This window comes from Heloderma suspectum, chromosome 7 (genome assembly GCF_057233095.1).
Source record: "Heloderma suspectum isolate Gila_16-S chromosome 7, 16-S_ref, whole genome shotgun sequence".
Lineage (NCBI taxonomy): Eukaryota > Metazoa > Chordata > Lepidosauria > Squamata > Helodermatidae > Heloderma > Heloderma suspectum.
Genome location: NC_139464.1, coordinates 88,008,436 through 88,033,458, shown reverse-complemented (window position 1 = coordinate 88,033,458; position 25,023 = coordinate 88,008,436). Strand labels below are relative to the sequence as shown.

The window sequence follows — 25,023 nt, the reverse complement described above, 5'->3', positions numbered from 1 at the left end:
AGTGTGTGTGTGTGTGTGTGTGTGAACGCTGTGGCAGCCATTGCCTGAAGTGTCCTTATGTCAGAAAGGGACTGAACAGCTAGAAGGGCCTAGGGAAGGAGAAGCTGGAAAAGTAAATGTAGAAGAAATGCTAACAAAAGAGGTGGCAGACATCTGAGAAGTCAGTCGAATCAGGCAGCTTAAGTTGGAAAAGAGGGTCAGAAGGAGGACTGTGCCAAAGGAATGGTGGCTGGAGTCTGAGTGGGTGAGGGAGGGGAGGAAAATGGAGAGAATAGGCAGAAGGGAGAGGAGCCAGCAACAGCAGAGTTGAAGGTTATATGTTGAAATCTTTAGTTGGAAGCCCTGGGCCTTTTCTAACATGAAAAAGCCATTCTTCTATATTACAATCCTGCTCTGTCAAGGAAGCTGTGGATTCAAGAACTGGCAGAGGATAAGAATGATGTATGATCCTATGCGTTCCTCGTTGGTGATGAAGGAGTAACTCTCCCCATGGGACTGTGTGACCAGTCTAGAAATAAGGCACGTCTTCCTGAACAGTGTCCGTGGGACCTATGTCAATGCTACCTGCCTTTGTTGAGTTTGGCTCAAGGTGTGAGTATCTCTCCCATTCTCTGTTTGCAGGACTATGTCAAAGCTGGTGGTATTATACAGGAAGATATTTCAGAGGCCTGCCTGATTGTGGGTGTGAAGAGGCCTCCAGAGGATAAACTAATTCCCAACAAGAACTATGCATTCTTCTCTCACACTATTAAAGCTCAAGAGGCAAATATGTCCTTGCTGGATGAAATCCTAAGCAAGGTAGTATTGTGTTTAACAAAGATTACTCTCTGTTATTATAATGTCCTTGTGAAATGTGAGTTCAGCAGGCTGAGAATATTTGTGAAGTGGGGTACGGGCTTTGCATGATATGGTAATGAAATAACTGCAGAGTGCATAGTAGTAGCTTCAAAAGCAAAACCCACATTGGGCACAATGCATTGGGTCAATGCCTCACACTTCTTGAGCCTCATTGATTTCACTGTGAGAGATTTAGGCTGCAATCCTGTACACATTAATCTGAGTGTAAGTCCCACTGATTTCAGTGTGGCTTGAATAGGATTGCCCTGTATAGGCACGTGTATAGGATTGCACTGTTAGGCATTTACTTGATTCTTCCATTGAAACTAAAAGGTGGGAATAAAGGGTGCTTTTCATATTCTTCTGGCAGTAAATGTTCACCAAGTGTACTGCAGTGTACAAATTATGTATGCTATAGACTGTATTTTTCCTTAATCCTACCCAATTAACCTACACATTCTTCATGCACATCTTTCTGCTATGGAATTGCATGGGCGTGCAATCATTGTGGAATACAATGTGTCCCACTTAAGCCAGCTGGAAATCTTCTTTAAGTACTGCCTGTAAAGAATTTAAGCTTTTACATTTAAATTAATTTTAAAGTAAAACTTAAGCTTTTAAAGTTTTTTTGTAAGGTTGTAGCAAACTTGTAGTAAATTGAGCCAGATATCTTCTCAACTCTGATCTTCTTCCATGACTTCCTTAAGCTTAATATATACTTCAGATTCTCATAATAATCACTACACTATTGTCTGCCTGTCAGAATTTCTACAAAATTTGTTGTTTGTATTGTGCAGGTTGATCAGTTCAAAGATTTCTAGTGAGCTTCTGAAAACTGAAGGGTGATGGTGGGGCGGGGGGGGGGGGGGAGGAGATCAAGCCATAATGACAGAAAGCTTCTGGCCTTCCCTCCCCATTCCTGCAAGAGTCAGGTACAGTCCTAAACACATTTACTAGGGAGTAAGCCCCATTAAATACAGTGGGATTTGCTTCTGCATAAAACTTGCATAGGATTGCACTGCAACTGTCCTATTGCTTGGATGACAGAAGCGATACATCTAGATTGAAGCTCTGCTCTGGGGGATGCAAGGATGTGGGCACCATGTGACTATTGAATAGAAATGGTGTAGGACAAGCTTCCCCAACGTGGTGCTCTCTAGAACAGGGGTCTCCAACCTTTGGGGCACATTTGGCATTTTGAAAAAGTGCCCTGGGCACCACCAAACACAAAAATGATGGGAGCGCCCTCACTGTCTGTATTTGTATATGATTGTGCACCCTATGCGCGTGCTACTTATTCTGCTTTCTCTCTCTGTCCATGGCTCCTCTTCTCTGTCTCTCTATGCTCCTTTTTCTCTCCCTTCTGTCTCTCTGACTCTCCCTCTCCCCCTCCCAGCTCCTCTCTTTCTCTGGCTCCTCCCCCCTTTCCTCTCTCTCTCTCTCTCTCTCTCTCTCTTCCCCTCCGCCCCTTCCTTCTGTCTCTCTGGATCTTCATTGTCTCTTTTCTTTTAATTTCATTTATTATATTTTTATACTGCCTCAAAGCTGAAGCCCCCGGGTTGTTCACAAAAACCGTCTGTGCCTGCCTGCCTTCCTCCCCCAACCCCCAGATCCTCTCCCCACCTCTCTGGCCCCTCTTTCCTTCTCTCTCTCTCTCCCCCTGCCCACCACCCCCAGCTTCTGACTCCTCCCCCCGCCCTTTCTCTCTGACTCTTTCTTTCTCTCCCTCTCCCTCTCCTACTCTTTCACCCCTCCCCATGGCTTCTCTCTCCCCCTGGCTCCTCTTTCCCTCTGTCTTTCTCCTCACCCCATGTCCTTTGGCTCTTCTCCCCTCCCCTGCCTGCCTGCCTGCCTTTCGTTCGTTCGTTTCCCAGTACCCAGGCAAGTGAACTGCCTGCCTGCCTGCCTTTCTTTCGTTCATTCGTTTCCCAGTACCCAGGCAAGTGAATGGAGCAATTTCTCCATTCATTTGCATGGGGTGAGGAAAGGCTCCCTTGCTGAAAACTGGCTGAACGGGGGTGGAGTGAAGGTCACCCCCATCAAGGACCCTGTTATCCCAAGGGTCTTTCGTGGGGCTGCACTTTGCCCCCATCCAGCCATTTGTCCACAGGGAATAATCCATCCCCCGCCCATACAAGTCATTGGAGGAATTGTTCCATTCACTTGCAGAAGGTAGCTTAGCAGGCACCTCAGCCTGGCCTCGGAGGCGCAGTGGCTCCCATGGGTGCTACATTGGAGACCCCTGCTTTAGATGTTTTGAGCTATAACTCCCATCCACCCCAGCCAGCATGACCAATGGTCAGGGATAGTGGAAACTGTAGACCAACAACATATGGAGGGTGCCATGCTGGGAAAGGCTGGTGTAGGAGGAGGTGCTTATTCTACCCTTAGTAAACATTCAGTTTTCCTCTTTGAGCATCGCAACTATATTAAGACTGTAGGTTGGTTCCCGTACCATAATGTTTTGTTCATGAAAGCAATGCTATCCTGGGTGTATATTCATGCATACAAAAATAAGTATTCTGGAGGGCTTATGCCAGCCTTCCCCAACCTGGTGTCCTCCAGATGTTTTGGACTGCAACTCCCAGGATTCCAGACTATTGGGCATGCCGGCTGAGGCAGATGGGAGTTGGTCCAGGTTGGGGGAGGCTGGCTTATGCTCTGTTTGGGATCCAGTGAAACCTAAGCAGAAATTGTCTGTGGATTTTAATGGCCCCACAGCTCGTTCTTGCTCAGTTTTCTCATTGGCTGATGAATTGTTACTTTATGCTGTGTGTGTGTGTGGGGGGGGCGCACATGTGATGTTCTGTTGTATTTTATGCTGTATTGTTAAGTGCCTTGCAAGCCTTGGCTGAGAGGTGCAGCAATTCCTGTGGTCAAGGCAGTACTTGTGGAGAATCAGGACTCTGTTGTACTGAAAGAAAATGTATTATGTGAATTGGCACTAAGAAATACTGTACGGTCTTGGCTTTGGAAGGCAGAAAGCCAGTGCTTAACGTTGCTGATTTATACTGACACTGTTTTTTTAAAACCCGGACAATATTTTAAACAGTATTCAGCTTGTAGGCAAAACAAAAACCTTTAAAAAGTTACATTTCCCCTGTGCTATCCCTGCTGAAATGAAGGTGGCTGGAGAGCTCATCTTTTCTCCTTTTACTTCAATTGTGATGGTATAGGGACGTTCCCGGTGCATTGTGTCCAAATCTTACATAAGAACTGAAGCTATTTTCCCTTCTGTTGCATTCATCTATTTAAGGGGTGGGAGTTGCCATAAAAAGGATTTTTTTAGTACTCTCAAACAAATGGACTATACAAGAACATCAATATGTTCCCTGTTTGTACTTCTAGAACATTCGGTTGATAGATTATGAGAAAATGGTAGATCACCGAGGAGTGCGAGTTGTAGCCTTTGGAAAGTGGGCTGGTGTTGCAGGTATCTAAGTGAATATTAATATTGTGCATTTACCATTTTTGCAAAAATAATAATTTACATATCTATTATTAGTGATCAGGGTGGTGTGTGTGTGGCAAGAAGGATAATCTTGCTTTCCTTAGTCTCACATGGCTCGGTTTACTTGCTTAGGCCATCTGGAGTTGTTTATCCTGTGCGGTACCCAACATTAGACATTTTCATACCTGAAGTGAGAAGTTAGGAACATAAGAAACTGCTTTATAAGCGGTCAGACTGTTTGTTTAGCTCAATATTGTCTGCTCTTATTGGGAGTAGCTTTGTAGGATCTTGTTCAGGGATCTATCCCATCAATTCTCACTTCATCCTTTTACCCGGAGACACTAGGGATTAAACATAGGACCCTCTACATGCAAAGCATGTGCTCTACCACTAAACTTTTCCCCTGGCCTCTTTCCCTTCCTCGTTCCTTTTTTTAAAATGACACACCGCCTGGTGAAAGTTCCACCTTGCTAAGTCAATTAGAAGAGCAGTAGATAGCATTTTTGCAGTGCATTCCTATGCATGTCTGCTCAGAAGTAAGTCCAGTTGAGTTAATGGGATTTAATCCCAGGTAAATGTATGTAGCAGTTTTCTCCAGCCCAGGTCCTTCCATATGTGTTGGACTACAACTCCCATCATCCATGACCTGGCTGGGGCTGATAGGAGCTACAGTCCAAAACATCTGGAGGGACCCAGGTTGGAAAAGGCTAGTGTACAGCATTGCAGCTGTGGTCATTTGAGGCACTGTGATTCTGTGCTGTGTTCTGATTCTATTAGTTCTGTTACCTGGGTGATTCTATTGTAGAATTAATAATTGTGTGTACTGTAATTCGCCAGGTATGATCAATATTTTACATGGAATGGGATTACGATTTCTTGCTCTGGGACATCATACTCCTTTCATGGTAAGGCTGTGCACCCAGTTTCCAGTACAGCATTGGTTGGTTGGGGCTTTATTAATCTGTCTGAAAGACCTACTGACTAACGTTCTGCCTCTGGTTTCAGCACATTGGTATGGCCCATAATTACAGAAACAGCAGCCAGGCTGTGCAGGCAGTTCGGGATGCTGGCTATGAAATTTCCCTAGGCTTGATGCCAAAATCTATTGGACCCATAACGTTTGTGTTTACAGGTACCGGTAATGTCTCTAAGGTAAGGCGTTCTTCATATGTGTAGCATCAATGCATTTTTCTCATACAAACTAAGATGTTTGCTATGAATGTTATATGCATCAGGTTAGCAGACACTTCCCAGAAAGTGTATAAGCTCCTTTCCATTTTAGAAAATGAGTGTTTCTCCCACATGGAAATAAATGAGATCTAAATACAAATTGTGCCATGACCATTGGTCCATCTAGCTCAGTATTATCGACACCAGGCTTCCCCAACCTGGTGCCTGCCAACTGTTTTGGATTACAGCTGATGGGAGTTAAAACCCAAAATATTTGGAGGGACCAGTCTCAAGAAGGCTGGTCCACATGTGATTGGCAACAGCTGTCCAGAATTTCAGGCCAGGGTCTTTCCCAGACCTTCCTGGAGATGCCAGAAGCGAACTTGGGACCTCCTGCATGCGAAGCATGTGCTGTGCCATGGAGCCACCGCTGAGTTTGAAGCCCTTGAAGCTTCAAAGAGTAATATCCACCTGCAGCCAGCCCTTTCCACCTGCAGTTGCTATCTGTGTACACTGCTGCTACCCACCAGGGAGCACCCTACCAATTCTCCACTACAGAGGGAGAGACGGGAAGTGAAATGGAATGGCTGAAGATCTAGATGACAGGTCATCCCATGAGGTTGATTGGTGGGAGATTCAGGAGAGATAAAAGGCAGTACTTCTTCACACAGCACATAGGTAAACTATGGAATTTGCTATCATAAGATGTAGCAATGGCCACCAATTTGGATGGCTTTAAAAGGGGGTTAGACAAATTCATGGAGGAGAAGGCTGTCACATGGCTTCTAGTTCTGATAGCTATGTGCTACCTCCAGTGTCAGAGACAGTATGCCTATGTAGAACAGTTGCTGGGGAACATGACTGGGAGGGTGCTGTTGCATTCATGTACTACTTGGGAGTTTCCCACAGGCAGCTGGTTGGCCACTCTGTGAACAGAAGGCTGGATGAGATGGACTCTTGGTCTGATCCATCATGGCTTTTCTTATGCCTTATGTTAATAATAAACGGACAAATTGGACAAAGGCAGACAGATGGATAGTTCCCCAAAGTCACACAGTGAGTAATGTGGATTTGAATTCCAGTCTCCCTGGTCCAAGTGCTGCACCACACCATCATCTACTGCGCCGCACTGGCTCCCTGTAAAGTCTTCAGGGGCCTTTAGAGCAGAAGCATTGTTACTGCCCAATGCCTTGTGTTATTTGGTTCACCTAACACAACTGGTCATGTCCTTATCTACAGGGTGCTCAGGAAATGTTTAATGCACTGCCTTGTGAGTTTGTGGAGCCCCATGAGCTAAAGGAGGTCTCCAGAACTGGAGGTACTACTTACGCCATTCTGTGATGTGTCAGATGCTCTGTTGTGTCTGGTATTGCTGTCTTACTTCCTGCACTCCCCCACAGATCTCCGAAAAGTGTATGGGACGGTGCTAAGTCGACACCATCATCTTGTAAGGAAGAGTGATGGGGTGTATGACCCCGTGGAATATGACAAGCATCCAGAACTTTACACATCCCGCTTTAACACTGATGTGAGTATGACGTCTAGTCTCCAGTTTAGGAGCTTCTTGTCCTCTGAAGTGTTCAGTAGGAACCTGCTCCATGAATGTCCAGATATTGGTTGCCTGAAATACTGAATTAATTGTGGCATTTCCTGACAGTGTAGCCTATATGAACAAAGCTTTTAAAAACATTTAAGCTGATGGTTATCTATGTCACACATGGGCAACCTGCGGGCTGCATGCAGTCCTCAGGGGCCTTCGGTGTGGCCCGTGTGGGGAGCCCAAGCCATTGCTGCAGCCAAATCATAATCCCACAAGCCTGCCATTCAGCAGGCTGGGGGGAGTGTGCTTTTCCTGAGCAGGACAGTGCATGGGAGTGGCCCCCTCCCCAGGTGTTTTGCAGCTGGGTGAAGTGCTATTATGGGGAGCATGGCAAGTCAGCAGGGGAGGAGAGGGCTAATCCTCTTGTCCTTGCATACCAGCCCCTCCTGTGAATGTGTGTGGTGAGTGTAAATGGAGGAAGGCTCTGTGTGTAGGTGGGGGGGGGGCAAGGGGGGGCAAGGGGGACCACCAGTCCAGACCCCTCCTACCTCTGGCTCTGGGCAGGCTCACTGACATGTGTCCCGCTAGTGACCCAGCTCTGCATGCAGTCTTGGGGAAGCAAAATGTTTCCTATGTCCCATGAAGAGATGAATGTGGGGCAAGGGGCGTCGTGGAGCCAGGGCTCACAGGAACGCAGTGCCAGCACATTTTTATGAGCAGGGAGGCTGGTGTCATCTGTCACACTTTCAGTATTCCCTGTTCCCTCTGAGCTTTGCTGCAAATCTTCACAGTAGCTGCAGGGAAATGAAATTTCCCACATGATATTGGCTTGGTCTTGAATGGACAATTAAGATCCATTAGCTTTCCCGGTGGAGATGAAAACTGCTAGAACTGGTTTGTTGGTATGGATCAACACAGCTGCCTGAAGTTTTGGACTCTCCTTGGGGGCATGGCTACAGGGACTGTCACGATGAGTGCCTGCACTTTAAAATTGACCACCACATCACTGTGTGAAATGCAATATTGGCAGCAAAGGTCACATCATTTCACACTTCCTTTGCTTATTGAGTCACATAAGCTAAGAATTTGGATCAAGGAATTTAACTTTATCACAGATGATGAGGAAGGGATGGCTTCATTTTTCAGATTGCACCCTATGCGACTTGCGTCATAAATGGGATCTACTGGGAGCAGCATACCCCACGGTTGTTAAGCAGGCAGGATGCGCAGAGGCTTCTGACTCCTCTCCGGCCTTCTGCTGCTGCGACGGAGGGCTGTCCTGAATTGCCACACAAGTAAGCAACGTTGACGTGGCAATGTTGACCGGCTAACTGATGGGCCTGACTTCTAGAGTAGGACGCAGGTTTGGATCCAGACTTTCACTCAGTGGAATTTGACTGGCGCTAGAAGAAGTGGGAGGAGCAGCCATTTTCTCCCAATTCTCCACTCTCTCTGTAGCCCCCAGTGCTCCCCAACCCTCTGAAACAGCCTGGGAGGTGGGTCTGCAGAGGGAAGGGGGAGCTGGAGAAAATTGCCACCTTATCCCCTTCCTGGGAAGCCTCTCCTGGATCCCAGTTTCCCTCCAAAAACAGAAAGAGCCCTTCCATTTGTGGAAGGGCAGGTTGAGATCAAACCCTTAGGGCACAATCCTATGCAAGGTTAGACAGAAAAATGTCCTGCAACAGCATGCTGGGAGTTGTAGGACTCTTCTCTGTCTAACTGTACATAGGATTCTGCCTTGAGGCTATAAACCTATACTCACTTACCGGGGATAAGTCCCATATTGAATAGGATTGTGCTTCTGTTTTTAGTCAGTCTGTCCCTCTCTAGAGATGATAAAACATGCAGGGCGCGTTAACATTTGTGGAAGTAATGAATATGCAAATATCGGGTACTACTGTGCTTTCTCTGTGCCTGTTTGCTGTTCCTAGATCCAGTTCCATTTGGGGCTAGGGCTGTCGCAAGCACCCACCTTGGTCTGGGAGTCCAGGGGAGTTCCCCATGTCCACCCCCCCAGGCCCCACTCACCGAGCCAGGGGTCGCTTGAGGACGTGGTTGCTGAGCGCCCCGGGGCTCGGGGAGCGGCAGGGAGCAGCCCACCCTCATTGCGAGCCATGGCAGTCCCCATTGCTGCACCCAGCCGCCCGTCTCTCTCCAACTTGCATGAAGAAGAGGGTGAGCGGTTGGCGTGTGGCGACAGGGACTCCTGCCTCCACCGGCTGTTAGGCCCTCACAGTCTCCTTCCTTGCAAGGAAGGAGACTGCGAGGGCTTCGGAACCAGTGGGCACAGGAGTTCCTGTCGCCGCATGCCAGCCGCTCATCATCTTGTCCTCCTTGCAAGAAGGAGGAGAGGGTGAGTGGTTTGTGCCCAGCAATAGGGACTCCAGCGGCCGCCATTTTGCGCAAACTGGCGGTGGCTGGCAGTGAGGGAGGACGGCCCCATGGCCTCTTGTCAGCTGCTTGCTAAGCGGCTGAGAAGCTCATGCGGCGCTGCGAAGAGGGGCAGGCGATGAAGCTGGGCGCGGGTGACTGTCCATCCCTGTTTGGGGCCAGTTCATAAGGCCGATTTCTTAATCCAAGCAAATGTTTTCTGCCAGAATATGACTGCATGTGTCTCCCCTCAGTTCTTCCCACACAAGTAGGCACTGCTGAATTTGGGATGTAATTCGCTGGTTGGCTTTGCTGCTTATCTTGTCCTGGCAGTGCTAGAACAGGCTTTTCTTGCAACAAGGATTGAGTAAGGCAACCGGCTTGCCCTGGGAATGTTTCATGCACACAGAGGCAGACGTCTTCACTGATTGGGTAACATGGGGGAATGCTGGCCACACTGGAAAGGTGCCAGTGGATATACCTGCAAAATGCTGTCCCCTAGCTTAGAATATCAGTTTAGCATTACAGGAAGAGTCCCGCCCCCCCAGACACATAACGTGTTTTCATCACTGATGATTCTTACTCAAGCTTGCCCCAGCTTGGGGCATTGTTTTCACTGCAGCTAGCTTCCATTGTCAGCAGGAAATGCAAATGATAGCTTGTGAGCACACCATACAACAAGGGTTTGGGCCAAACTGCTACACGTCACAGTAAATGGGCTTTTAAAAAAAACCATGCTTAAAACTGGGCACTTTGCTTTTAAAGAAAAAGCAGTCATGGGGTCCTGATCCTGGGGTGTTTAAAACAGCACCTTCAAGGGCAAAGGAGAGCTGGTGAAGACAGTTCTTGGCAGGAAATAGGTGAAGGGCCTTGGTCTGGATTGGGCACATGTTCTAGATTGGGCCCCGCACCTGCTTTTTCTTCAGAATAAAAGTAGCCAGCTTAAGCCCACTTTCAAAAAAGTGTGCTTGGCCTAATGTTCACTTTGGCTCTCTCTTTCTTACAGACTGATGGGAAAAAGTAAAGAATAGAAAGTCTTTGTTCTGCTGCAGCAGTTCTTAAAACTGTGAGGCAACTTTCCAGATGGAAAATTGCCAGGAGAGTCATAGAGAGTTGTAAGGGTCCTCAAAGGTCATTTAGTCCAAGCCCCTGCTAATGCGGGAAATCTGCAGCTATAGCGTCTTGGATAGGTGTGCCGTCCAGCCTCTGCTTAAAAACCTCTAACAAATACAAGTCCATGTCCTTCCATGGCCCTCTGTTCTACTATCAAACCGCTCATACTCTCGGGAAATTCTTCTACAGTGATTGGGATCAGATGTACATGTGCAGATTTGGTTGGCTTGTATGATGTTTATAAATCATACCTGGATGCATGCAAATTATGTACTGAAGTCATCAAATGGGCTACAAATGCAGGTTTTTGTTGTTGCTGTTGAAGTATTCAAAAGGGAAGCTCAAAAGGACTAGATGACCTGGGATGCCATTTAGTCTAATCAGACCGTCCCTGGTTAGAAATCAGACCCTCCCTGGTTAGAAATCCTTACCTGTCCTGCAGAACTACAGTTCCCAGGATTCCCTAGGGAAAGCAGTTTGTGCTGTATCCGCTTTAGTAGTCTGTCTGGCTCAGCTTCTGATTTCTTTTGACACTGTTGATGATGGGGCCCTTGGAAGTCGTATTTTCAGGATGTTATAAATTGAGAATTGTTCCTTCCTTGTGGATGTTCTTTATTTTTAAATCAACTCTTCCAGACTTGTTGCGATATGTGACATCTCAGCAGACACTGAAGGATCTATAGAATTTATGACTGAATGTACAACGATCGACAGTCCCTTCTGTATGTATGATGCTGATCAGCACATTATACACGACAGGTGAGAGGGGCACTGTAATTTGCATTGGCTTGCTTTTGTGTTGAAAGCTCAGTTTAAAAACAATAGTCACTTTGGATTGTTTTATTTAATTGTGGTGAATAGAATCAAGGCTTCTGTAAAGGCCTGGATCCTAGGATACATTAGCTTAAGGAAATTCATGGAAGGTAAGTTTCCTGTGTCCTCCCATCCCACAAGCCTCTCTGCAGTGTTGGGGGTCCACAGGGGACTGTTGGGGGAGGAGGGGACGGGACACTTTCCTTAGGCTAACTTACCTTAAGATCCAAGCCTCCCCACTTCCAGAACCCTATTGCACCCCAACTCACTATGTCTAGGAGGTGCCCCAACCCTTCTGGCTTTGGGTGGGGACGGGGACACAGAAGTGGCTCCATGGAGGAGGAAGGGATGGGAAACTTTTTTTCTGAATTTCTTTAAGTTATCATCTTAGGAGCCAAACAGAAGTATTATGTCTTTTTCTTCTACCCTTTTTACTCCCCTACCATTTTACTCTCACAACAACCTTGTGAGGTAGGTTAGGCTGAGAGATAGCTTGCAAAGTATTAGTGGTGTGGAATCAAACTGCTCTGTCTTCCAGCGTGGAGGGATCTGGGATTTTGATGTGTTCAATTGACAACCTGCCAGCTCAGCTTCCTATAGAATCAACAGAATGTTTTGGGGACATGCTGTTTCCTTACATCGAAGAAATGGTACGTGAGGAACATGTTTTAATTTCAGGTACTTATGTATTTGTGTGTTACGCTGCTTCTGGTCTGCTTTCTATGTAGGAAATCTGCTGTAAAACATAACTTGCATTCAGGAAATATGTGTTAAAGCCCTTTTCGCTTTGTTGATTCTGTAGCATCAACCGTGTAAGCTAGATTATGTAGGATCTTTTCAAATAACACTGTTGTATTTTCCTCTCCCCCTACCCCACCTAAGCCTGTGTGTTTCAAGATACTTCATAGTGGCTAGGAAATGGAGGTGACGGGGGCTTTCACAAACCTGTCTTAACAGGAGCTGTTCCAAGAAAATGTATTTGTCCCTTTTGTTCAAAGAATGGTTGTTCTCTTGCAGTATGCACTTCAGCTGTGGTGATCTGACCAGTTGCCTGGGAAAGGGGGATGCTAGTTGCAGGGGTGAATGGGTGGTGGAATTAATTTCCTCTTGGTGATGTTGTCCTAAAGCCAAATCTGATTGGCTATTGGTGTCATGACATCATGTTCACTGTGTGATTGGTTGGGATCACACAATGAAGCAGCTCTTTCAAGTGGGGAAAAATGGTGCCAATGCAACATCACCATTGAAGAAATCTGGTTGAAAAAAAGCCAACACCCTACTGTATTCTCTTACACTCACTTGTGTGGGGGTGCATGTGTGATTTTTTTTAATGCTTCTCCCAACGTACACAACTTTTGCAGTTAAAATCATAATTTGATGCAGCACTAGTTCTAACTAGAAGATTCCTTTAAGTAGAATTAGGTAAAGTAGTAGTGCCACCTGCTGTTGGGTTAAAGAAATAACCATATCATGTACTTCAATAGACTTGAGCACTGCAACTCTAAACTTTGAAGCAGGGTTGCCAATTTTTCAACTAGCCCCTGTAGCTGTGTCTTTAATAGCAGCATGATATTCAAGTGTGAATAGGTGCTAATATTTATTTCCATGCTTTGAAAAGCTTCACCTACTGACCCTTGCTCATCAAGCTGCTATGAAAGACAGAAAAGCAGCCCCCACTGACTTTTCTCCCCCTGCTCATTGTTCTTAGCTGTACTCTGAAATCATGGAGACTGTGGAGCGATGTGTTAATGGCACTGCATAAGACATAAATGGCTGCTAGAAGGTGTTAATGGCTGTTATGTGGACACTGTAGTGCAGACAGGACACTAGAAGTGCCAACATAAGGTTTGTTTAATGAGAGAGAGCGTCCTGCTATACATCTTTGTGCTGTAGCAAGTAAGAGATTGCCAAAGCTTAGTGTCTTACAGAGTTATTTTGCCTGTGACCCCACACAGATATTGTTCTAGGCTTGCTTTTGATACAAATATAGTTTGTAACGACAGGTACACTGACTGTTTGTTTATTTATTTCATTTCTGTACTGCCCAATAGCCAAACCACTGTGGGAGGCTCACAAAAATTAAAACCACAAAGTACAACATAAAACAGTATAACATATGAAAGCTTAAAGCTACAGTATAAAAGTACAACCAGAATAAAACCTAGCAATGCAGAGATTTAAAATACAGAGTTAAAACAGCAGAGCTAAAAGACTAGAGTGCTAACATGCTGGGAAAATAAAAAGGTCTTCACTTAGAGCCGAAATGAGTATAACATAGGTTCCTGGTGAACCTCTCTAGGGAGCTCATTCCACAGCTGGGGTGCCACAGTAGAAAAGGCCCTCTTTCTGGTAGCCACCCGCCTCACTCCCTTTGGCAGGGGCTCCTGGAGAAGGACCACTTAAGATGATCCTAGGGTCTGGGCAGGAACATATGGTAGGAGATGATCCTTCAGATAACCTGGTCCCAAGCCTTTTAGGAGTTTAAATGTTAATACCAGCACTTTGAATCGGACCCGGACATGGACTGGCAGCCAGTGCAGCTGGAAAAGTACTGGTGTAATGTGATCTCGTTGGCCAGTCCCCTTTAACAATCTCTCTTCCCTGTTTTGGACCAGCTGAAGTTTCCAGATAATTTTCAAAGGCAGCCCCACATAAAACTCATTGCAGTAATCCAAACAAAAGGTTATCAGAGCATGGATAGCAGAGTAGCTAGGCTATCTCTGTCCAGATAAGGGTGTAGTTGGTATATCAGCCTAAGCTGTTTCCAGTTGCCCATACCTTTAAGAAAAACAACCAGCAAGAAATAAAAAAATGTAGCACATTTTGTAAAAACAAATTTCCTTAAGTCCCATTTAACATAACTTCTGAGTAGACATGCATAGGATTGCATGGCTAACTCATTAATTTGGAGATGTGGGCCATAACTGCAAAAGTAAAATAAAAGCACACAGTTAGTTTTGAATTATTAAATACAGCAGAGTTTCATAATATTCCTCTTACTATGTGGCGTAAGCCTTCTCTGGTGATTTAAAATTACTTGTCTACCTTTTTCATGTTGCTTTCAATTGCTTACACAACCTTTAAAATCTATTTATCCTGCCTATAAATAAATAGGGAATTGTTTATCTCTAGCCATCAAGGACCAGGTTACCTGCCCAAATATACAAGCTTTTGGAAGACTTGGAGTTTTAATGGTTTGCAATATTAGTGTAAATTATTGCGAATCATAGCATAGCAATAGCTAATTAGAGACCCATGGGCCAAATGGATGGCTGTCAGCAGCCCCCTCCTCCACAAGCTCTGTTTGGTGCTAATAGGAGCCTTTTTGCGTGGGAGAAACTCTTTAGAACTGCCAGTCTGGGTCTTTCAGCTACAGCCAGTCATGATTAGTTGCCAACCAAACTAGTATTTTATTGATCTAGTCGTGACTAGTTGCTAACTGAACTGGTATTTTCCTGATCCGGTTATGATCAGCTGCCAAGCAAACTGATATTTATCTGGTCCAGTCATGACTAGCTGCCGAGCAAACTAGTACTGAACTGATCAGTCATGACTAGTTGCCAACCAAGTAGTGGTTACTGATCCAACCACTGAAACTGTTCTATCAGGTGACAGTTACTGCCGACTAAGAAGGGGGGTGGGGGAGTTTACACCTGCTGGCAAACGTTGCTCCCCTGAAGCTGCTGTTTGCCATGGGATGGAAGCTGCTATGGCAAGCTTGTGGAAGCTGTGGCCCTCTAGGCATAGTTGGACTCCAGCTCCCATTATCCCTGACTATTGGCCATGCGGGCTGGTGCTGATGGGAGTTTGAGTCCATCAACCCAGAAGGGCCACAGTTTCCCCACCCCTGTGCTACGGGCTCAAATAGAAGCTTTCAAGTGGGTAGGGATTTTCAAAAACGCGCTGTTCTTAAAACAAACAAAAATGAAAGATGCATTAAATGTGTGATTATACTTCCTTGTCCTGACCCTGAGTTACTTTTAGGGGGAGATGCCAGGGACTGAACCTGGGATAAGAACATAAGAGCCAGGCTGGATCAGACCAAGGGTCCATCTAATCCAGCATTCTCTTCACACAGTGGCCAACCAGCACTAAGCTGTTGCCCCTGCCCAAAGTACATTGCCCAGAAATTGACCCAGGTCTTCGGACAGCCGATGAAAATTCTACCACTGGACATACATTGCAGCTTATTTGCTGACTCTGTAGGTCTACTCTAGATTAGTTCACTGATCAGTCTAGCTGCTTATCTCTCCCTGAATGATTGGTTTTCATTTGATATAAAAGCTGCTCCTACTCAACCTGCCGCTTACATTTTTAGCTCTTGGGTGTTTCTTGTTTTTCCTATCCAATTTCTTTTTAAGTGCAGAAAAAAGAAATTAGAATTAAAGCTATTCCAAGAATTACAGTTCCAGTGTTGCATGTCTCCACTTAGAAAATAAAGAGGTCAGTGGTTCCCAAACTTTATTAGGGAGACCACAAATAAAATTTATCTTTTTTGGGGGGGGGGTCGTCTCTTTTATCGCAAAACAACCGTCACCCCTCCAGGCTTTGCACCATATGGCTTTGCAGATTTGCAGACCCCGCCCCTCAATAGCAACTTGGTCACTTACCCAGATTCTCCATCTAGGCACTGCTAGCTCTTGATTCACCATTTGGGAACAAATGATAGATTTATAATATAGAGGTATGTGGCACAAATGTCTCTTGGGCTTGTACTGTATCCTCATCTAAATGGTAGGCGGTTAACAGTTCTGAAAAGGGGAGGAGGGAGGAAGGAAGGTGGTGGCGGGGCGGGGGGAGAAGTGAATCCAGGAAGAAGGATTTAATTGACAATTAAAATCCAGGAGAATTTCAGCTCTTCAAGGTGGGACGACTAGCAACACAGCCTGCATTTTAATCTGAGTTTACATCTTGACAGTTCCCTTGTTTTTAATGAAATATAATTTCCCAAGGCTATTTTATCTCCAAAAGATAATTATCTGTCTCAAGACATGTGTGTGTGAAAAGCAAGTGCTCTGACTGAAAGAAACCTTGATCTCCACAGCTGCTATCTGAAGCCTCCGAGCCCCTGGAAAGCCAGAATTACTCACCTGTTGTTAGAGATGTAAGTCTTGAAAACCAATTGCCTCCCTTTTCTTAACTCTGGCATACCAAGGTCAGCTGCCAGGAAAGTAATTGATGTGTTTCTTTTACTTTTTATAGGCAGTGATTACATCCAATGGTTCATTGACTGATAAGTATAAATATATCCAGAAACTGAGGGAGAGCAGGTAATGCATGGGTTTCTTTCTCTCCTAAGTTTTATTTGACTGAAGTTTTAAATGTGTCTATGCATGTATGTTAATTGTGTCTCTGTATGTATCTTACTGTTGATAGCCTTTTGCTACCTTGTTTTACAAGGTGACGTTTGATAGTGGCACAGTGAATGCTGCTATCTAATCTAATTGTGTTCATGCAGGTGCAAGAGGAGCAAATGTAAGCCCTTCTTTGCAGGGTTTTCACAGGCAGAGTTAATGAATCCAAATTTAGCTATTCACTTTCCTCTGTGCATCTTCTGAAAGAATGCCCGAGGGTCCCCCCCAACTGGATTGCTGCAATGTGTTGTACATGAGGCTACCCATGAAGATGACCTGGAAGCTTCAATTAGCGCAGAATGCGGCTGCCAGAAGTTTGACCAGATAGGCAGGTGAAATGGTGGTATGATTCTGAAAGAGTTGCTTCAGCTCCCTATTCTTAGCCCAATTTGAGGTGCTGGTTCTTACCTTAAAAAAAAACACCTAAATACAGTGCCTTGCAAAAGTATTCATCCCCGCTTTGGCTTTTCCACATTTTGTTGTGTTACGACTTGGAATTAAAATGGATTTAATTAGGATTTCTTGTCATTGATCTACACAAAATAGTCCATAATGTCAAAGTGGGGAAAAAAATCTACATGGTTTACAAAATGATTTACAAATAAAAAACTGAAAAGTCTTGATAATTGATAAGTATTCACCCCCTTTGCTGTGACACCCCTAAATAAGCTCTGGTGCAATCAACTACCTTCAGAAGTCACATAATTAGTTGAATGGAGTCTACCTGTGTTCAAGTCAAATGTCACATGATCTCAGATTAAATAACTTGTTTCTGGAAGGCTCCAGAGTTTGTTGGAGAGCATATCTAAACAAACAGCATCATGAAGACCAAGGAGCTATCAAAACAAGTCCAGGATAGAGTTCTGGAAAAGCACCAATCAGGGTTGGGTTATAAAAGAATATATATATATCCTGAACTATGAACATCCCCTGGAGCACTGTTAAATCCATTATTACAAAATGGAAAGAATATTGCGCAACCATGACTCTGGCTAGAGAAGGCCATCCGCCAAAACTCAGTAACCGGGTAAGGAGGGCATTAGTCAGAGAAGCAACTAAGAGGCCAATCATAACTCTGAAGGAGCTGGAGAGATTCACAGCTGAGATGAGATAAACCGTTCTTGGCGCAACTATACAGTGGATGCACCACAAAGCTGGGTTTTATGGAAGAGTGGCGAGAAGAAAGCCATTGCTGAATCAAATCCCATTTGGATTTTGCCAGAAAGCATGTGGGAGACAGAGCAAACTTGGAAAAAGTATCTGGTCTGCTGAGACTAAAACTGAACTTTCTGGCCATATCGCAAAATGCTGTGTATGGCGCAAAGCCAACCATGCTCATTGCCCTGAGAACACCATCCTCACGGTGAAGCGTGGTGGTGGCAGCAGCATTATGTTGTGGGGATGCTTTTCATCAGCAGGTACTGGGAAAGTGGTCAGGATTGAAGGCAAGATGAAGCCAAATACAGGGCAATTCTAGAGGAAAACCTTTTTCAGTCTGCAAGGGACCTGGGACTGGGCTGAGGTTCACCTTCCAGCAGGACAGTGACCCTAAACACCTAGCCAAAGTTACACTGGAGTGGTTTAAAAACAAGAACCTGAATGTCTTAGAAAGGCCCAGTCAGAGCCCAGACCTCAGTCTGATTTATAATCTGTGGCAAGACTTGAAAATTGCTGTTCACCAATGGTCCCTATCCAATCTGACAGAGTTTGAGCAATTTTGCCAAAAAGAATGGGCAAAAATTGCAGGATCCAGATGTGCAAAGCTGGTAGAGTTACCCCAAAAGACTCACAGTTGTAATTGCTGCTAATGGTGCTTCTGCCAAGTATTGACTCAGGGGGGTGAATACTTATGCAATCAACAAATGCCAGTTTGTTTCTGTTTAATTAACTTTTGTGCCACAATAAAAGTATTTTGCACCTTCAGAGTGTTAAGTATGTTGTGTAAATCAAATGGTAAAACTGCCAATTAAATGCATTTTAATTCCAAGTTGCAACACAACCAAATGTGGAAAAGTCAAAGGGGAGCGAATACTTAAGCAAGTCACAGTATCTTTGGACTCTCATACCTGAAGGAGCGCCTCTCTCTACTACCCCCTTAAGCTCCTCACATGAGGCTCTTCTCCACATTTCCTTGCCAGGGGAAGTTTGTCATGTGGCAAGAAGGGAGAGAGCCTGGCCCCCATTCTGGAATACCCTCCCCATTGAGCAGGAGTGGCAGCCTGTGGGCCACATGTGCCCCCAACCCTGGTGGTTGTTGCATTTGCCACCAGGGAGCAAAAAGCATCAATTTTGCAAGGAAACCAGACACAGGAAGTGCTCACCTTGTTTGCAAGCAGAAGCACGGTTTTAGAAACCTCAAAATTCAGCAGAAATTTCAGTGGCGGGGGTGGGAATGTTGCCCATCCTTGCCATAGAGGTGTGATTGGTGCAGACATTACAATCTTTTTTTGGGCACCGGCTCAAAACATTTTTATTTGCCCAGGCATTTTAAAACTGGTTATACTGCTTAGGGCACAATCCTATGCATGTTTAGCCAGAGAAAAGGCCTACAACTCCCAGCATTCCCCAGCCAGCAACGCTGTAGGCCTTTTCTGTGTCTAAACGTGCATAGGATTGCACCCTTAGCCTGCTTTGTTTATGTTAGTTGCCTCTATATTGTTTTACGAAGGTTTGTTTTGTTGTTGTTTTTAATTTCTTTTTTGGTATGACTGGCTTTTATTCATGCCTATTCTATACTGCCCAGGTATCCACAAAAATAAAGGGCAAACTGAAAATATTTTTAATAAATATCCAGTTGCAGGTTCTCAAAAAAAAATAAGGCAGGTGGGTCTCCTTATGGAGGTCGCTAGAGTAAAAGGTAGAGTTACTGGCCATGCTGGCTGGGAATGATGGGAACTATAGTTGACCAGATCGAGAAGGCACCAGGCTGGGGGAGGCTGGGGTGTATAGATCGCTTTTGAAGGAGGCAGCCTTTTTCCCATTACTGTATTTTTAAACATTTTTGTTTTAGGGATGTAATGTGGTAAGATAGTGTTAGGAGGCTGAAGTAATGCGAGTGTGCTTTTAATGGATTGGTTCCATGGTTGTATCATGGTAATCACAGACATCTGTACTGGGCACATAGGTCAGCATCCTAAGAAAGGTTTATCATATGATGGCGGTCTGAAATCTTGGGAGTTGAGAGGGAAGCTGAGCAAGGCTCCCAAGGCTTAGTGCTCAGCATAGCCTTCTGTTGCTCCCCATGTCTAGAAAAATCAGAATAAATTATGCAAAATGAGCAAATGTATGCAGATTTTCCCAGCTAGTAACTCAGGCCACAGAATGAACCCTTTCCGTGGCCTGGTTCGCATGTCATGACAGCACATTGTGGGTTATTTTATTTATTAAATTTATTAATCGCCCATCTGGCTGGTCACCCAGCCACTCTGGGCAATGTACAATAATAGAAACAGTTTAAAACAAGAAAATTCTACATTAAAAACATATTTCTAAAAATACCCTAACCCACCCGAAATGCCTGCCTGAACAACCACATTTTAATGCGTGGTGGAAGCTCATTAAAGAGGGGGCATGGCAGAGTTCCCTAGGGAAGGAGTTCCACAGAGTGGGGGCCAACACAAAGAAGGCCCTCTCCCTCATCCTCACCAGCCTAGCTGTCCTGGAAGGCCTCGGAAGGCCATCCGAGGCTGATCTTGTTAAGTGGCCTGTCTGGTGTTGCTGGAGGCGCTCCTTAAGATAGGCTGGGCCGGAACCATATAGGGTTTTAAAGGTCAAAACAAAAACCTTGAATTTGGCTCGGAAAACTACTGGTAACCAGTGCAACTCCTTCAACACCGGATGATGTGATCACGCCAGTGGCTGCCTTTAATCAGGCGAGCCGCCACGTTCTGTACGAGGTGCAGCTTCCGAACCGTCTTCAAGCGTAACCCCACGTAGAGTGCATTACAGTAGTCTAAACAAGAGGAGACCAGGGCATGTACTACCGATGGAAGCAGATGGTCGGGAAGGTAGGGGCGATGGAGTTGGTACAGTGCTGTCTGGGTCATGACTGACACCTGAGCCTCCATGGACAGCTGGAAGTCTAAAATAACCCCCAGGCTGCAGAACTGGTCTTTCAAGTGTAGCCGTACTCCATTCAACACCAGGTCAACATCCCCCAACCTCCTCTTGTCTCCCACCAAAAGTACCTCGGTCTTGTCAGGGTTCAGCTTCAGCTTATTCCTCCCCATCCAGCCACTCACCGTCTCCAGACATTTGGACAGGGATTCTACGGCCAATCTTGGTGAAGATTTGAATAAGCTTCAGCTTATTCCTCCCCATCCAGCCACTCACCGTCTCCAGACATTTGGACAGGGATTCTACAGCCAACCTTGGTGAAGATTTGAATAAGCTTCAGCTTATTCCTCCCCCATCCAGCCACTCACCATCTCCAGACAGTTGGACAGGGATTCTGCGGCCAACTTTGGTGAAGATTTTAACGAGAGGTAGAGCTGCATGTCATCCGCATATTGATGACACCGCACCCCAAACCTGGTGATAGCCCCCAGCAGTTTCACATAGATGTTAAATACCATCAGGGAGAGGATGGAACCCTGTGGCACCCCACAAGTGAGCGGCCACAGGTCTGAAACCTCCTGTCCCAGTGCTACCCTCTGGTACCTGCCGGAGAGGAAGGACTGGAACCACCGTAATACGATGTCTCCAATGCCCAGCCCCTCCAGGCAGTCCAGGAGGATACCGTGGTCAACGGTATCAAAAGCCGCTGAGAGGTCGAGGAGAACAAGGAAGGAGCACTTGCCCCTATCCAAAGCCCTCCTCATATCATCCACCAAGGCTGTTTCTGTCCCATGCCCAGGCCTGAAGCCCGACTGAAATGGATCTAGATAATCGGCTTCTTCCAAGTGTGCCTTCAACTGCACTGCCACCACCTGCTCAATCATCTTGCCCCAAAATGGCAGATTCGAGACTGGGCAAAAGTTGTTCAGAACTTGGGGATCCAAGGAGGGCTTCTTTAAGAGTGGTCTTATCACTGCCTCCTTGAGGGCTGGTGGCATCACTCCCTCCTCAAGGGAGGCATTCACCTCCGCCCTGATCCCCTCACCCAGTGTCTCTCTGCAGCCCATAATGAGCCAAGATGGGCAAGGATCAAGTAAGCAGGTGGTCGGCCTTACAGATGAAAGCACTTTGTCTACTTCATCAGAAGGAAGAAGCTGGAACCAATCCCACAAAACTGGTCTGCCACAGACCACCTCTTGTTGGCTAACTGTATCCACAGTGCATGGAATAATACTCCTAATCCAATCAATTTTATCTGCAAAGTGCCTTGCTAAGGCCTCACAGGAGGCCTTCGAATGCTCCAGCGGTTCCGGAGCAACTGGACCAACCAGGCTCTGGACCACTTGGAACAGCCTCCTGGGACAGCACTCTGTGGACACGATAGAGGCAGCATAATAGTCCTTTTTTGCTGCCTTCACCGCCACGTGATAGGCTGAAGATACAGCTCTAGCCCATGTCTGATCGTCTTTGGAGTGAGACTTCCGCCACCGGTGCTCTAGCCATCTCACCTCCTGTTTCAGAGCTCGTAACCGCGGACTGAACCATGGTGCAGTCCGAGCCCTGTTCAGGGGGAGAGGGCGTTTCGGAGCCACCCGATATAATGCCCCAGTGATTGCGGCATTCCAGCCACACCACCAGTGTCTCGACCGAGTGGCCGTTGGCGTGCTGCTGCGAGCTGGTTTTGCTTAGTTGTTCAGTTAACTGCTGGGTTGTTTATCCCCTAAACATCCCATTAGTCCAAGTTCGCATGTCACAATGACAACTTCTGATTACACTGATCAGAGGTTGTTTACAGAAAACAAACACAGTTTGTGCACAGCACACATTCCCACAAACTGTGGGTTAATTTGCTGCTGAATGCTGTCATGACATGTGAATGGCCACCTTGTAACAATTTTAATAGAGTGCATACCTCCTCTGGTATTTATTTAAAGTATTTTTGCTGCTCCTTTTCATCTGTATGGTATCCTCAAGGCAGCTAAAAAGCAGTAATTAAAAATACTATAATCACCACAAATAAAACACCAACCAGCAGGAGGAGCAAAAACCCAAACAAGATAATGTAAGACAAGTGATTCTCAAACTTGTTTTCTTTGTGGACCACTTGAAAATTGTTGGGTGTTTTCAGTGGATTACTTAATAAACCTTTTTTATTTAACAAATCGAAGCACATACATAACTCATGTTTTAGTAACCATTGTCCTGCCTTTCTAATGCGGAATCTCTGACCTAAGAGGATCAATGTTTCCACCCAGATCAGAGGTCTATTGAAACAATAATTTCTTGACCCAGCAACTGAAATCAGATAGGGAGGGAGCCAAATGGATGCTTCGGGCAAAGAGTTTCAGAAGGTGGGTGCCGCTACCGAGAAACCTCTGTCCCCATGTACCCACTTGCTGTATCTTTGCCCATGGTGTGACATAGGTTTTCAGTGGAGGTCCAGCTCCAGGTTCACAGGTAGTTTTGTAGGGAAGGAGGTGGTCCTTAACATATCTGTCTTCCAAACTATTGAGGACTTCAAAGGTTGATGCCAGCACTTTTGAACTGGGCTTTGAAATGGTTCATCAGCCAATGGCAATTACATAGTGGTATAATTGGTATAATCAAGACACTGGGACCCAAACAGTACCCAAATTGCCACCGTCTGCACCAGAAATATTCATTATTGAAAAGCACACAGAATGACTATAATTATATGACCAAAGCAGAATACTAGGAGTAATTTTTATTGGTTTCAGTGTAAACATGAAAATGCAGAGCAGTCACCAGAGAAGTTGTGGAGTGCAAATCTAATACAGTGCACTGTTAAACTGGTCTTTGTTCCCTTCCAGAGTAATACTGAAGCAGCTTTTGCTACAGTTAGGAGAGCTTTGAGTGACGGAATTGAAACTATCATATCAATCTAAATAGAGTTTTTTGTTTTAATTCTGACTGTTTGAAACCTGTTTTGTTGATGAACTTCTCTTTACTTAATTTTGTCTCTTCTAGGGAATATACCCAGTCACTGACGATGGATAAGAAGAAGAATATCTTGATACTTGGTTCTGGGTATGTCTCTGGGCCTGTGATTGAATACCTCACGCGAGACCCCAATGTTGAAATAACAGCAGGTTTGTAAGTAAGATTATAACCCTAAAATTGCAAAGTAGTTGAAATTACAGAAGGAATGCTTTGTATATGTAAAGCTTTCCTGTATGGAGTACTTTTGCATACTGACATCAGTGTTCTTTAGTGTCCCAGTTCCTTATTGGCTGGCAGAGGCGTGGGGGGGGGGAAATCCAGCATAGTAGTTCTATTCACAGAAGTAGCATTCCACTCATGGAGGGGGTCCTTCCACAATTGCAACTCTCTGAGAATGGAAGCTCATGAATGCATTGTCTCCCACCCATTAATTTTTGAGTCATGTCTTAAGAAGCTGGCAAAATCAGATGGCGACCATGTGACTCCAAAAGAATTGGACATGGTCTTAGTTCCACTTTCTCTGCGTCTTGAAGCTTCAGTGTACACATATTTGAGATAACTTGCCTGAGATGGAACTAAACAGTATAATAGATTTTTGGAATCAGGTTTTCAAAACATTGTATGGTACAATTACCTGCTTATCCTTATCCTTTGGAGGCATTGTGTTACTTTCTGTTCGTGTAAGTCTGTACGAACTTTCCCAGTTCCTGGATTAGCATCTTTTCAGAAATAGTGAGATTTCAGAAATAATAGGGTTGGAGGGAATCTTGGAGTATTTTGGTTTTTTGCCTTCCTAATTTCTGAGCATCTCAGGCACAGTTCTGTTGTAGTCTTAAGATCTATCCAATCATGGGTGCTAGAAATGTAAGCTTTTGGTCATGTTTAAAGAAAGGCTCAGATCCTCATAACACTAATTAGCAAGCTGCACCAAAGTGTCTCTGAGACTGCACAAGGCCTGCTGGCTATTACATCACCCACTCCTCTGTCTGGTGGTCACTGTCAGCGTGATTGGCCTGAACAGCTTAGCATTTCTAAGACCTAGCCATCCTTTCAGTCTTTCATTTGTTGATCTTCTTGATTTCTTTCCCCCCTTAACAGTTTCTTCGTTGGGCCTTTATCCTAGAACAGGTACTGCTTTGCCTGCATGGATTAGCTTAGTTTTAGTTGGATCTTGTGTAGTTTTGGAATACACGCAACATAACTCCTCATTGCATTCTTGCCACTTGCATTTTATACGTTTAGAACATAATTTCACGGAAAATTCACTTTTTGGTTGCTGTGTTTATCCAAAAAAATTATCAAAGCCATGAGGAGATTACATTCTTTCTGTGGTATTACGTCTTGACGTTTCCTTCAGG

The 25,023-nt window shown here is 45.2% G+C and overlaps 1 protein-coding gene across 5 annotated transcripts in view; it reads left to right on the top strand.

Moving 5' to 3' along the window:
- Positions 1 to 25,023, top strand: part of AASS (aminoadipate-semialdehyde synthase) — a 49,464-nt gene that overhangs the window by 5,672 nt on the left and 18,769 nt on the right. For 3 of the 5 annotated variants that reach the window (XR_014784443.1, XM_084810836.1, XM_084810838.1), the window contains 12 exons: positions 622 to 798; positions 4,186 to 4,270; positions 5,126 to 5,193; positions 5,294 to 5,440; positions 6,698 to 6,776; positions 6,859 to 6,986; positions 8,145 to 8,293; positions 11,118 to 11,240; positions 11,833 to 11,944; positions 16,339 to 16,398; positions 16,497 to 16,564; positions 23,693 to 23,814. Coding sequence is in view for 4 of the 5 variants with exons in the window: in XM_084810836.1 (XP_084666962.1) it covers positions 622 to 798; positions 4,186 to 4,270; positions 5,126 to 5,193; positions 5,294 to 5,440; positions 6,698 to 6,776; positions 6,859 to 6,986; positions 8,145 to 8,293; positions 11,118 to 11,240; positions 11,833 to 11,944; positions 16,339 to 16,398; positions 16,497 to 16,564; positions 23,693 to 23,814 (1,318 nt within the window). In the remaining variant the exon portion in view is untranslated. Of the gene's footprint in view, positions 1 to 403; positions 520 to 621; positions 799 to 4,185; positions 4,271 to 5,125; positions 5,194 to 5,293; positions 5,441 to 6,697; positions 6,777 to 6,858; positions 6,987 to 8,144; positions 8,294 to 11,117; positions 11,241 to 11,832; positions 11,945 to 16,338; positions 16,399 to 16,496; positions 16,565 to 23,692; positions 23,815 to 25,023 lie in introns of those variants that run through there. The other 2 variants (XM_084810837.1, XM_084810839.1) reach the window with 2 other exon arrangements.